Here is a 14,229-nt window from a genome sequence, read left to right as displayed (position 1 = left end):
GATTTACCCAGCGAGTTACATTATAAAAGTTCCAACGAGAACAACAGAATCACCAGTGTCTAATGACAGTGATAGGTTTCGTGAGGGAACCGAGGAGATAAATTTAAATAGAACAGAGAAACCAGTAAGCATATTCGACAACAAACAGAAAATAAAGGATAAAAAGGGAGATGGACATCACGTTAACGAAAACAGTAATAAAATTGGCTATTTAATGTTTGTAATTATGGGATTAATAATAATGACGTCTATAATAATAATAATAATAATCAATTTAAATCGTAATTTTAAGCTTGTGCATAGAAGCAGGTATAGGTACATGATATACGCGTTATAAGAACATCATCAAATGATGGAGACGACCGTCGCGTTGGACCGTTCCGATTTCAGGTCTATCTGGGCAGAAGGTTCCGGATGTACAGGGTCTTGTCCAACTGGTTGTTCAACCCCAAAACTCATCCTCGCCGTCCATTCAGGTTAAGACTTAGGTTCTACCGTCAATCACGTCGGATATGCCAGCCAGGCAATTACCGAGTCAAGTTCGGGCTAAGTGTGGTCACTTGTTCTTAGCCGACCCGATGTTTGACAAGCCAGCTCCGGTAGAATTGCTCATTGGAGCTAATATTTTTCCCCAAATTTGGAACGATAAAAGTAATTCGCTTGGTCCAGGTTACCCATCCGTCTATAGCTCCATTTTCGGATGGGTGCTGATCGGCCCTATCCAAACTCATCCTGATGTGGGGGCTCAATCCATGCTTGTGTCGTTGGTGTCATCCATGGAAACCATGATGGAGAAGTTTTGGAGTGTATAGAAACCTGAGGTTGCTCCACCTCAGTTCACAGAAGACGGTTTGTGCGAAAAGGTTTTCGGTTCCTCATCCTTTCAGATCAGAACGGATGTCAGAAGGGTTCCCGGGATCACGACAAGTCGCCCTAAATCGTGTCCTCCAGCTAGAGCGCAAATTGGCTGCAGATAAGATTTTGTACCGGGTGTACTGCAAGTTAATGTCTGACTATGAAGAACTAGGTCATATGAGCCGTGCAGAAGGTGCCGGTCAATATTTTATACCGCATCACGCGATCCAAAAGGCTGAAGGAGACAACGTGAAATTGAGGGTAGTCTCGACGCTTCAGCCAAGTGCCATTCCGGGCTTTCCCTGAACCAGTGCTTGTTGGTTGGGCCAAAGCTCCAACAGGATATTGTTGACGTGTTGACCGGATTTAGAGTTCATAAGGTGGCATTCACAACGGACATATGCAAAATGTACCGTCAGATTGACTTGTTGCCACAATACAGAGGGTATCAGTATATCTTGTGGAGAGATTCACCGCAAGTAACAGTCAAGGAGTATACTCTCAATACGGTCACATATGGGGTAAATTGTGCTCCATATTTAGCACTGCGCGTCCTTCAATATATTGTGGACACAGATTGCGAAGATTTTCCAGATGTACAACGTGCTCTACGTAATCAAACGTACATGGACGATATTTGTGTTGGCGCAGAGTCTCTAGAGGCTGCTCAAGTCCTTCCAACGAACCTGATCCGGTTGCTAGGCCGCTCTGGTCTGGACTTAAAGAAATGGGCCAGCAATTCTTCTGAGCTTTTGAGTAATCTAAAACTGTTCGGGAGATCCTCTGAATTTTGATCAAGACAATTCAGTACAAGTATTGGGAATGCGTTGGAATCCGAAGGGTGATTTCTTTTCGTAGGAATGATAGCTAGGATCTTCGACCCGCTAGGTCTGCTCTCGCCTTCAACTTTCTATGCGAAAACAATCATGCAACGTATGTGGCTCGCACAGGTTGACTGGGATAGTCAGATTCCCGAGGATATTGTGAACGATTGGTGTGGTTTCTATCATTCCCCGAGTTGATTGTGAGAAATTAGAATTCCTCGTTATCTGGGTAGCTCTACTGGTTGTAGCTACGGTCTTTGCGGATTTTGTGACGCATCTGAAAAGGGTTATGCTGCAGTGGTGTATCTCCGCGTGACTGATCCGTCCGGAGCTATAGCTATATCCGTTTACCTTATGGGTGCTAAGACAAAGCTAGCCCCAATGAAAGCCATGACAATCCCACGTTTGGAATTGAGTGGTGCGGTACTCCTCGCAGTAAGGTTAGGTAGGCTCAAGCGTATTCTTGTGTCGCAGTTGGTGTTGTCTGCTGTTTTCGCGTGATCTGATTCGTCCATTGTGCTAACATGGCTTAACAACCCCCACACCTCGTATAAGACGTTCGTTTCTAACAGAGTCTTACAAATTCAGTCTACGTTACATAGTTGCAGCTGGCGGCATGTTCGCTCTGAGGTGAATCCGGCCGATTGCGCTTCGCGTGGGCTCCCTCCTCCCAAGCTCCGAAAATGCAAACTTTATTGGAAGGGTCCCAGTTTTTTGAACTTTCCAGTTGAGACTTGGACTCAAGATTTCTCATGTTTAAGTTTGGAACATTTGCCAGAAACAAAGCCAGTTTGTTTGGTGACACGTGTAGAACCACGCGTTGAATGGTCCCTTCGATTTTCGTCTTTCAACCAGATGATCCGAAGGACAGCTCAGGTCCTTCGGTTCATCCAGATGTGTCGTAAGAGAAGTGTCGAGTTAGGCTTCCTAAGGCAGTCTGAATTGAACGCAGCTCTGCATGTTGTCGTTAAGGACGCTCAGAATCGCTACTTAAGCGAATTGGTAAACAATCTGCATAAAGGGACTACCATTCAATTCAAGCCTTTAGCTCACCTCTGTCCGTTCTTAGATCCGGTTGATCTGCTTCGCGTAGGTGGTCGTATGCAGAACTCAAATTGGTCAGAGCGGCGAAAGCACCCTATCCTGATCCCGAAAGAGTCCTACTTGGCTGTTTTGATTGCTTGTCATTGGCATCTCTATGCCTGTCATGCTCGACCTAGATTGCTAATCGCTCTGATTCAACAGCAATTTTGGATCATTGGGATCCGTCTTATAGTCAATCGGGTAATTCGTAAATGCTTGATTAGTGCAAAGATGTCAGCTGCTAATCCACAACCTATCATGGCAGCTCTGCCAAGCTTCCGGGTTCAGGAAGCTCATCCTTTTTCGATGGTGGGGATCGACTATGCAGGGCCTTTGCAAATGAAAGAAATCAGTTTGCGAAAGGCGCGTATTGTGAAAGTTTATATTGCAATATTCGTCTGTATGACTACTAAAGCTGTGCATTTGGAGTCCGTAACTGCTCTGTCTACGGATGCATTTCGATTAACGCTAGATCGGTTCGTTGCTCGTCGTGGTTTACCGACCAAAATCTATTCAGATTGTGGCACCAATTTCGTTGGTGCAGGTCGTCAGCTCAGACATCTAGTTAACCACCCTGATAATAGAGATCAGTTAGCGAGTCATATCGCGTGTGAATGGCACTTAAATCCTCCGGGTGCTCCCCATTTTGGAGGAATCTGGGAAGCGGCCGTTAAATCCGCTAAGTCCCTGCTCTTGCGTGCCATGTCTTCCCAAGTTTGGACGTTGGAGGAATTCACAACAGTTTTGTGCCGGGTAGAGGCAGCAATGAATTCACGCCTGCTTCACCTGATCCGAATGACCTCGAATGCTTGACACCTGGTCATTTTTTGATTGGTCGCCCTCTAATGTCTATTCCGGAACCCGTTGAGGCTGACACGCATATGGGACTACAGATTCGCTGGAAGCTCCTCCAGCAGTCTTGTCAGTTCTTCTGGCGTCGTTGGTCCCGTGAATATTTGAATACCCTCCAAGCTCGTGGTAGGTGGACAAAATCTGAGACTAACGTCGAAGTTGGCACTATGGTTATCATTAAGGTAAATGATAGTTCCCCGCTCACGTGGCCTCTGGGTAGAATCATTGAGGTTTATCCAGGTCCAGATCAGGTGGTCCGAGTAGCTAAGGTTCTCACTAAGCAGGGGGTGCTCAGCCGACCTGTTGTCAACTTGGTTCCCTTACCTACCGACCCATAGTTCTTTTTTATTATATGCTCCCTCACATGTACACACTTTTTATTTATGTATGTATATTATGATCATTAATTAGTTAATAGTTTGATTATCCATATCGCCTGCTACCACTGTTGTCTTCAACTGCTCCGCCTCTGGAACTGGCGTGTGATGGATAATATATGTTCAGAATATCTTTTTTACAAACTCAAGCTGTGAGTATTTTAATTGTTAATATTAAGTATTTTGTTTATTCTGTTTATAAATATTGAGACTGATGGTAAACCTTGTGATAATTTTACTCGGTTCCTTTATTATGCATGCATTCAGGATATATTATTTATTTATTGTCAATATTGCTATGTACTCACGTCCCGCCATAAACGCATAGGCTAGATAGCGAGGGGGACATAATATGAGAATTATATGACACATTAATATGACGCATTGGGAAGTTGTCGACCTCGGGGATTTAAGAACAACGACGCAATAAGAAAGAGGGTGCGTAGTTCTGAGAATCAGACCACCGAAAGAGCGTTGTTAAAATATAAATAAAAAGAGTTAAAAACCATAAATATCTATGGGCATAAATATTAAATATAATATTATTTTATTATAATTAAATATCCGTCAGATAATATAATATCTAATATGTCGGCAGCGATAACCGAATAGGAGGCGACCGTTTCCTGGAAACCCACGACCACACACGTGCAATCTTAAACGGGGTCAACGCTATCTCATAGCTAGGAGTAGAGTGGAGAGTAGGCCTATAAAACAGGGACCCATCCACCCGATATTCAGACGTGATTTACCAGAGTCAGTGCGAGCACCTTCACGCCAGTCGACTCTCTGACAAAATTTCAGTGTATTAAAAAAAACTGCAAGTGATATACACCTTATAATGTAAATTTAGGCATCAATAGAGTGCAATAAAAACAAGATGAATAAAATGATGAAAAACATTGTACAAAAATGAAAATAGAAATCCAAAAACTACAATTATTACAAAAAATATTAAGATCTACAGGTGCATTCCAAACAGTCAAATCAAATCAGCTTTAAGGAAAAAATGTATATTATCCGACAATAACCCACCAACAGTCTATAATATTATTCAAAACTAATTTAACATATTGGTAAAACTGCAGGGTCAACAATGGGGAACAAGCTTAAACATTTAATCATACAATGAATAATAATAAACTAGATTATATATATTTATGTGTTAAAGACCTCCCATTATGATCATAAATTATCAAATTTTTACAAATAGCTTTTAAAAATTAACATATAGTATTAATGGAATAACTTGATAACAAACATTTTTGAATACAATTGCTTGTCCCAATACTTGTCACTACACATAAAACAGGGGATATACCTATCATTAATTGTGCACTAGCCTATTAATGGACATTACAAATAATAATCCTCCTTAGTTCTTAGATGTTAAATCAAATCCAATTTAACACCCCGCATAATTTAGTAGACACAAGGATGATTCTACTATGAAGAACATTTTGGAGGGACGACTTAGCATGAAAACCAAAATGTATGTAAGTAGTATATATTTGTATGTTCACAGTTCGTTTTTCCACGGTAATTTTTTTTGTTCAAGGGGGAATGTTCCCCTCGAACGACTCAGAATTACCGTATTACACAATACGGTAATTTCACACTCAGTGTCCAGAAATATGGCAGTAACTATGAGAATGGGAGTGTCAACAGTGTCTGAAATAGTTCATGAGACATGTAAAGTTATTTGGGAAGAGATGGTTGAAGAGTTCATGCCAGTCCCCACAGAAGAACAATGGAAAAAAATAGCAACTGATTATTACAAGCGGTGGAATTTTCCGAATTGTTTGGGCTCTATTGATGGCAAACATTGTCAAATTAAATGTCCTGCTAATTCCGGTACAAGTCATTTTAATTACTTAAAATATTTTTCGTTGGTATTACAAGGTGTAGCCGATGCAGAAAAGAAATTTATCACCATTGAGGTAGTGGCAAGAGGTAAACAAAGCGATGGTGGGACATTTGCCTCTTCATCGTTATTCAAACATTTGGAATCAAATAGTTTAAATATACCACCGAACCAAAATCTACCAGGAACAAACATTGAAGCACCATTTGTGTTTATCGGAGATGAAGCTTATCCATTAAAATCGTACTTATTAAGACCTTATCCTAGTCGTAATTTGAATCAAATTAAAGAAAATTTTAATAATAGATTATCGGCAGGTTAGGTTCGGTTATGGTTTAGGTATGCATAGAATGCGTATTTGGAATAATGAGAACAAAATGGAGAATTCTAGGAAAAGATATTGAGGTTGATTCAAAGAGAGCTGCAGTAATAATAAAATGTATTTGTATTTTACATAATTTGATAAGGACAAAAGATGGGGATAATGATATTGACTATTACCACATAACCCAAAATCAAGGAAGTCAACAAAACGAGATAGAAAATAATTTTGAAGGAAGGAACCCAAATTATTCACAACAAGCAAAAGAAGTGAGAGAAAAATTCGCAAATTTTTTTATAGAACATTAATATACTTAATTAATAAAACAGAATAAAATATTTAAATAATAATATACGCATATTTATTATTACCTAGTTACAATATTAGTTTATACTTGTCTAATTTAATATTTTAATTTATATTATATTATTATTTAAGGATATATCATTTCAGTTTTGATTATTTAATATTTTAATGTTACAAAACATTTTTCTGCAGTTTAACTTTGTACTATCAGTCAATGTAATTATCACTTTAAAAATAACTAGGTATTGTTGTACTATTATTATTTTAGGTCCTCGATAAAAATAACTATTTCGTTTTATTTTATTTTGTTATATTTTTAACTTGTATTTATATTTTATAATTTTATACTTAATAACTTGTACTACAAAACAAAAATATAATTATTATTTTGTTTTCAAGTATTTTCGTGTTCAGATTTGTATTATTAGTAATGCAAAAATAATATTCTAAAACCAGAAAGTAAAAATAATAGTTATACATAATATGTATAATTAATATTTTTAATATTATTCATATAAGATACATGTTCGATGTACCTACGTAGGTGGGGTAGGTTATGTAGGTATTCAAACAATAAAAAATACTAGCTTCTGGCTATTTTATATCTATATATTTTATAAAATACTTAGCAGAAATGTATTGCCAACTACTAACTAGTTACTTACCTGTCAAACCACAAATTGCACCCACTTCAGCCCATATTTTTTTGGTTTTTTCTGTGTTTTTGTAATCTTTTAGTCGATCATTCCACAAAATTGGTCTCAACTGAACTTCGGAAATTAGATTTTCCCTTAGCGCAGAAGTAAATTTATACTGACTCATTGTGTATAATTGTTAAGTTAAGAAAAAAAACTAGTAATAATTGAACGGTTTCACGTTTCATATGAAAATAAAGTGCATATTGCTCTGAAAATGATGACAAATATTAAACATGATTAATATTGATCGCGTCGCTCGAGCATCGCCGATCGCCGTCGCCCGTCGCCATCGACCAATATAAACACTTCCATTTGGAACTATGTGTTAAATATATTTTAGGAAATTCCTTGTCGCTCATCGCTCGTCGCTGTCGCCAGTCGCTCGCCAATGTGAACCCAACCTTACACAAGTCAGCGTATACGACATTTACGCGCAATACATTCCTCGCATCATGTTTAATAAAATATACTAAGCTAATTGCTAGTAAATATAATTAATTCCTAAATTAAAATCAGTATTGCTAAATATTATACATTTATTAATCTTAATTAATTGAACAATCATTATTTATATAAATCGTTATAATAAATCACTTGTTTAAATTAAAATTGTGAGCTATTCCTTGTAATGAGTATTGTGAGTGGTCGGTTTTCGAAATCTTCGCATATATGTAACATTTTTTTTGCTGTATCTTTATACTTTGATTTTGTTGGTGGTACATATCTAGCAATAAGCTTTTCGGTTGTCATCTTATTAATATTTTCTTCTTTTTCTAAAGTATTAATACATTTCCATATAGTAAGATGTGAAGAAGTTAAAAGAGCAGAAAACCCATTATGCCAACCTTCGATATTGTTATTGGTTCTTGGGAGATCGTCTTTCAGACGATTAAAACAATTCCAAAGATCAATTGCAAATAAGTGAGATCTTCGTTTTCATCTCCTGTCTAAACTTCCAATCCATGTACATTCGAAGTAAGATATTAGTGGCAACAACAGCTCTTCCTTTTTTGTATAAAATTCATTTTCTAAAAGACCTTCAAAGTATTCTATTACCTTTTCTATTGGAACGAAGGCAAGAGCAGTCAATTTCTTCGACTCCAGAGCAAATACAGGGTCGTAAGTTCTAAACTATTACATGTCGAAAAAATTAAAATTCGGTCTTCAAAATGTCCAGAATCAGCTCTGTCAAAAAAAATAAACTGCTCTCCACATAATGTTTTTTTAAATGAATCTGGTATTTTTAAACGTAAAGAATTTGGGTTGGCTAGAGCAATTTGTTTAATTTGGCGTACTCACTATATTGTTCTTTTTAAAGCACAAATCTTTTTAATTTTGTTAAAATTTCATATTTAAAACATCTACTATCGTAATTCATGACGTTTATGATTGCTTTTTTATAATTGATTGATTTTAGTAATTTTATAAATGATAATCCCCCCAGTAAATTAACTTTATTTGTTCTTAATTGGAGACCATCTAAACTAATTTGCCTCCAAGAGGAACCCTTCAGCAGAAATGACTCTTGTTCGCTTAGTAATTTATCATACATATTTTTTAAAAGGGTTGATAAATTTGAGGTAAAATAACATACAACATTTTTTGTTTTAAAAGCAACATCCCTTACTTCGCCCGTGATTAAATTTTCATAAACTAAGTCTACAAATAAATTAAATTTATAGGTGGATGAGGAACACAGTTCTTTTAGTTTTGGTATTAATGTAGAAGATGTAGAATTTAAAAATGATAATAAATCAATAAGATTTTCGCTGTTTTTAAAATAGTAAGTTTTCGAGCGATTATTTTTAAATTTCTCAACTTCAACTAAAGCCCCCCCCCAGTTGTGTTTAATCAGTTAATTTTTTTAATACGATTATATTTTACCATTTTTAACTACAAAATATATTAAATTACTTATGTGTGAACTGTTGACTGAAGTAAATCGTTGGCGTAGTTGATTATTGGGAACACTTGAATTACATAATCCTCATCGGGTTCAGCATATAAATTGCGGTTATCACAAACAGTGGTGTATTTTTGGCACACCATACACCTCCGTCTTTGACAATATATTTGTAGCACATTTATATCCTTAAACACAATATGGAATGCATCGAAACGTAAATTTAATAGATTTGTACCAAAATGTGTTTGATTGAAGTGGTCAGCACATTCAAATGAACAAAATATATCTCCAGTATTATCATCAATTGAATATCGAACTTCCCTCAAGGCAAAAGATGAATGTAACTGGCGAAAATATTCATAAACATCACGTTCACTATGAGTAAACGGATATTTTACAATATGTTGAATTGTGATTGGTGGTATATGACTAAATGCATTAATGAGATTATCATCAGGTATCATCACTGCTAAAAATGATATAACATGATATTAACTAGTAGTCACGCAAAATTCGCTCCGTGTTCTTTCACGTTTTTGGTCGGAAAAAGTTGACCATTTTTTGAATTTTAAAATCCTACATATGTAAAAAAAAGTGCGTGTGTGATCAGGTGTCGTTGTTGAGTCTGATCGCTTAAAGTATTTTCCGTTAAGGACCGTTTTCTAGTTTTCTACATCACAACAGACTTATTAAGGTAATAATACTATATTATATCTTATCGTTATATTTCCGTCAGTCGGTCTGCACAGCGCACAAACGCGATAATAGTTATCCGGCACGTGTCAAGGTCAGATTGAACACTCCGTGTCAGTAATTTAATACCTTTAATAATACGGAACAGCGTTATCTTCAATTTGGAATCGTTACATATTATTATCGCTCTTTTTTTGTCACATATTTGCTGCAAATTGTGTTGCCCATTCAAGTCATTCAAGGCAGTATTTTTAGTTTAGTCGTTGAACAATTTATCTGTCCTGCCTTGTCATGAACCCGACAACTAAATCCAATATTTCTTCTAAAAGTAGCCCATTAGGAAGTGGTCCTGTTCTTCGTAGTGCCTCAAATGGTAGTACATCTACTTCGATGTCTAAACGGACCAATAATACTTATTCTAATGATGATTTAATGAAAGCTATTCTTGATATGCAAAATTCTCAATCCGTACAATTTCAAGAACTCCATGGATGTTTGACCTCTTTAAAAAATGAAATCTCTGAACTTAAAAACGAGAATATAGCACGTCGCTATGAATCGTCTGCACTTTCTGCTCGAGTGGCTCAGTTGGAATCAAAACCGGCCGTTACTTCGGATTCTGAAGTGTCGTCAAAACTACTTCGTGAAATTTCTGAGAGAAATTCTTCTGAATATAACGTAATTATATATGGTCTTCCTGAGTCGAATTCGCCTTCAATTAATCAAAGAATCTCTGATGATTGCGCTGAGCTATCTAGTGCTTTGTCACCCATTCAAATTGATTTACCTATTGATTTCAAATTAATTCGCCTTGGTAGTAATAAGGCCCGGAAACCTAGACCGATAAAAATAATTTGTAAGTCAAAAGAAAATGCAGCTCAACTCTTATCCGAATTCAGGCAGGCAGTTAGAAGTGGAGGTAGTATTCGTGATGGTCTTCGAATAACCCGAGACAAGACTTCGTTGGAACGGGAGATACTCCGTACTGCTCATATAGAACTTGAAAATAGAAACAAATCAGGCGAGTCAAATTTAGTAATATCCTATGTTAAAGGTGTCCCTACGATTACAAAGTCACACTCAAAAAACGGAGTCACTGGTCGGGATTGAGACCAGTGAATAATCAATCATACCTAAATGAATTACTTAATTCTAATTTACACGTTTCTTTTAATCCAACTTGTAATAAATGTACTGATGCTAACCTATTGTTTGATAATTTTTTAATAGAATTTACTGATTTTATTAAAAAGCATACTAATTCCAATATTCCTGTTAATAATATTAAGTCGCATATTTATTCAAATAATAATAAAAATAAATTATCTTATAATTTGCAATGTAACTTTCCTAGTATTAGTCTTAGTTCTAAGTTTAATCTTAAAATTATGTATCAGAATGTTCGTGGGCTCCGGACTAAGTTACATGATGTAATATCTAATTTTCCTATACTTAATTATGACATATTTATACTAACTGAGACTTGGCTCTCCTCAGATATTGTGGATGCTGAATTAGGTCTTACTGGATTTATAGTATTCAGAGCTGATAGAAATGTATATACCAGTACATGTACTAGAGGTGGTGGGGTCTTGATAGCGGTGAGACAGACATTATGTCCCTCTTTATTATGTTGTGCTGTACAGTCAGTCGAACAGCTATTTATTAAATTATCCTTATCTAAGAAATGTTTATTACTAATATGAGGAGTATATATACCACCGTCAGCCCCGATCGAGTTATACACGGCACATGCTGAAACTGTTGATGAATTGTGGCAGTCTTCTGGGTGTAATATGGGAATTATATGTGGTGACTTCAATTTACCAAATGTTAATTGGCATAATAGTGTTTCGGGATTGTCATTATCGGGTACCGTTAATGATAATGTCAAGGCAATAGGTGATATATATCGTTTTTTAGATTTTTCTCAAAATAATTCCATTAGAAACCATATTGGTTCACTCTTAGACCTTGTTTTCACATCTGAAATAGACATAGTTGTTGACACATCACCAGACTCATTAGTAACGCCAGATAAGTATCATCCACCATTAAGCATTACATATTCCATGCCCGATGTGCCACCTCAATTGGATGATCAACACTCATTTCGTAATTTTAATTGTGTCGATTATAACTCGATTACTAATAATATGAGCTCCATTAATTGGGAAAGTGAGTTTGACAATCTTGGAATTGAAGCTGCAGCTAGTCGTCTACAAACAATTTTAATAACGTTAATTGAGCAATATGTACCACTCCATATATTTCGTCGCTCAACTTTCTCCAAATGGGTAACACTCAAATTGAAACGTTTAATCATTAGCAAAAAAATTGCACACAAAAAATTGAAACAGTTCGGCACAATGCACTATCGTCATAGATTTTCTTTATTACGTGCTCAAGTAAAACTTGAGTCAAGGCTGGCATATGAGTCCTATCTAGGTAAGATAAATACTTCCCTCCAGAATGACCCACATACATTTTGGTCGTTTATCAATAATCGCCGAAATACATCAGGTATCCCTAATGTGATGCATTATGGTGATATTATTGCATCAGATATAGATATTGCAAATCTATTTGCACTTCTTTTCAATTCCGTTTACAAATCACCGTTACCCCCTCCACACTGGAATACTGAAAATATTGGCATTAAACCATTTACATTTTTGCCTTCTAGACTTACTATTGAACTTAATGAGGTCGAAGAAAATTTACTATCCTTGAGAACAACTAAGAGTCGTGGGCCTGATGGTATATTAGCCCAATTTTTATTTAATATTAGGGCACAGTTAAAATATCCTCTTTTGTACTTATTTAACCTCTCATTAGCCGAAGGTATATTTCCATCAATATGGAAAACGAGCCAGGTAACACCTATCTATAAATCAGGAGACCCAGGGTCAGTATCTAATTATCGTCCAATTTCTGGTTTACCTCTAATTGGTAAATTATTTGAAAAAATTGTCCATAAATGTATTGAACGTAAATTTAAACTAGTCTTATCAACAAATCAACATGGGTTTTATGGCGGTCGGTCCACAACAACTAGTGCCTTAGAATTCTCAGCGTTTATCAGGGATAGCTTCAAAAACATGAGTCAAGTTGATGTGATATTTACTGATATTTCTAAAGCTTTCGACTCCATAAACCATATAGTGTTAATTGATATTCTAGATAAATTGGGTGTAGGTGAACCTCTGTTCTCCTGGTTCAAATCCTATATAACCGGTCGACGACAGTTTGTATCCTTATTTAATCAAAAATCCGCGGAATATTTAGTCACTTCCGGAGTCCCACAAGGTGGGCACTTGTCTCCACTTCTATTTAATATTCTAATAAATACTTTATGCGAATCTGTTGACATCAAAATGCTATTATTTGCGGATGATGTAAAATTATTTAATTGCGTTCAATCTGAGAGTGATGCTATTTCGTTACAAGAATCGTTGAATAAGTTAGTCAATTGGTGTAATACAGTTGGGTTAGAGCTGGCAATCCACAAATGTAAAGTTATGTCTTTTTCGAGACGTCACTCAATTATTCATTATGATTACTCTATTGATAACGTGATATTACAGCGAATAAACCAAGTTGAAGATTTAGGTTTTATTTTTACTCCAACGTTATCGTTTGCACCTCATATTGACTGGATAGTAGGCAAAGCATTGAGATCATTAGGGTTTATAAGGCGACATGCAGGGTCGGTCATGTCTGTAAGATGTTTGTTGATATTATATACTTCTCTTGTTAGATCGATTGTAGAGTATGGATCTGTAGTATGGTCTCCAAGGACCAAATGTGACATTGTTCGAATTGAACGTGTTCAGCCTCGTTTCTTGAATATGGTTTCTCGATCTATGGGCATTAATCATGAACCCCACGACTATAAACCCGTCTTAATAGCACTCAATTTATCCACCCTAAGCGAAAGAAGAAATATGAGTGACATTAAACTTTTGAATGGCTTAGTCTCTGGTGTAATTGACTCCCCAGACTTGTTATCTAGAATAGGTTTTCGCATTCCAGGTACAACCCGTTCTCGTGACCCCTACTACCTTGCTGCAGTATCCAAAAATTATTTGGATGATGATCCTCTAAGGAGAGCTATGTCTCTAGTTAATAATCATACTAGTTAATCATTTTTTCTAATTTAGGTTTGTTCAGTTATATTTAATTTTCAGGAGCCTACTATGTACTACTATATAATTCTAATTTATTGATATTCAATGTGTTATGTTTAGATATATATATATGTGTAAAATATATTATATTGTATATTCATTAATATGTAATATTTGAAAAAGCTGTATGGCGTTTAAAATACAAATAAAAATAAAAAATAAAATAAAAATGAATAATAGATTATAATTTTAAAAATGAATATTGTATAATTAATTAACATACAATGACATATTCATAACACAAAAGAAACTGCACACT

The 14,229-nt window shown here is 35.9% G+C and overlaps 3 protein-coding genes across 3 annotated transcripts; all 3 read left to right on the top strand.

Moving 5' to 3' along the window:
- The first annotated feature begins 1,715 nt into the window (after window positions 1-1,715).
- On the top strand, window positions 1,716-3,575 carry LOC111041058. The gene is made up of 3 exons (XM_022325212.1): window positions 1,716-1,849; window positions 1,928-2,097; window positions 2,407-3,575. The coding sequence occupies exons 1-3, from the start codon at window positions 1,716-1,718 to the stop codon at window positions 3,573-3,575; spliced, it is 1,473 nt and encodes a 490-aa protein (XP_022180904.1).
- A 2,050-nt stretch (window positions 3,576-5,625) lies between these two features.
- LOC111041057 (protein ALP1-like) lies at window positions 5,626-6,177 on the top strand. The gene has a single exon (XM_022325210.1). The coding sequence runs from the start codon at window positions 5,626-5,628 to the stop codon at window positions 6,175-6,177; it is 552 nt and encodes a 183-aa protein (XP_022180902.1).
- Window positions 6,178-10,071: 3,894 nt separating this feature from the next.
- On the top strand, window positions 10,072-13,925 carry LOC111041056. Its single transcript, XM_022325209.1, has 3 exons — window positions 10,072-10,815; window positions 11,178-11,346; window positions 11,491-13,925. Exons 1-3 carry the CDS (start codon window positions 10,072-10,074, stop codon window positions 13,923-13,925), a joined length of 3,348 nt encoding a protein of 1,115 aa, XP_022180901.1.
- Window positions 13,926-14,229: the final 304 nt, after the last annotated feature.

This window comes from Myzus persicae, unplaced genomic scaffold (assembly GCF_001856785.1).
Source record: "Myzus persicae strain clone G006 unplaced genomic scaffold, MPER_G0061.0, whole genome shotgun sequence".
Classification (NCBI taxonomy): Eukaryota; Metazoa; Arthropoda; class Insecta; order Hemiptera; family Aphididae; genus Myzus; species Myzus persicae.
This window is presented reverse-complemented; position numbering and strand designations above follow the sequence as displayed.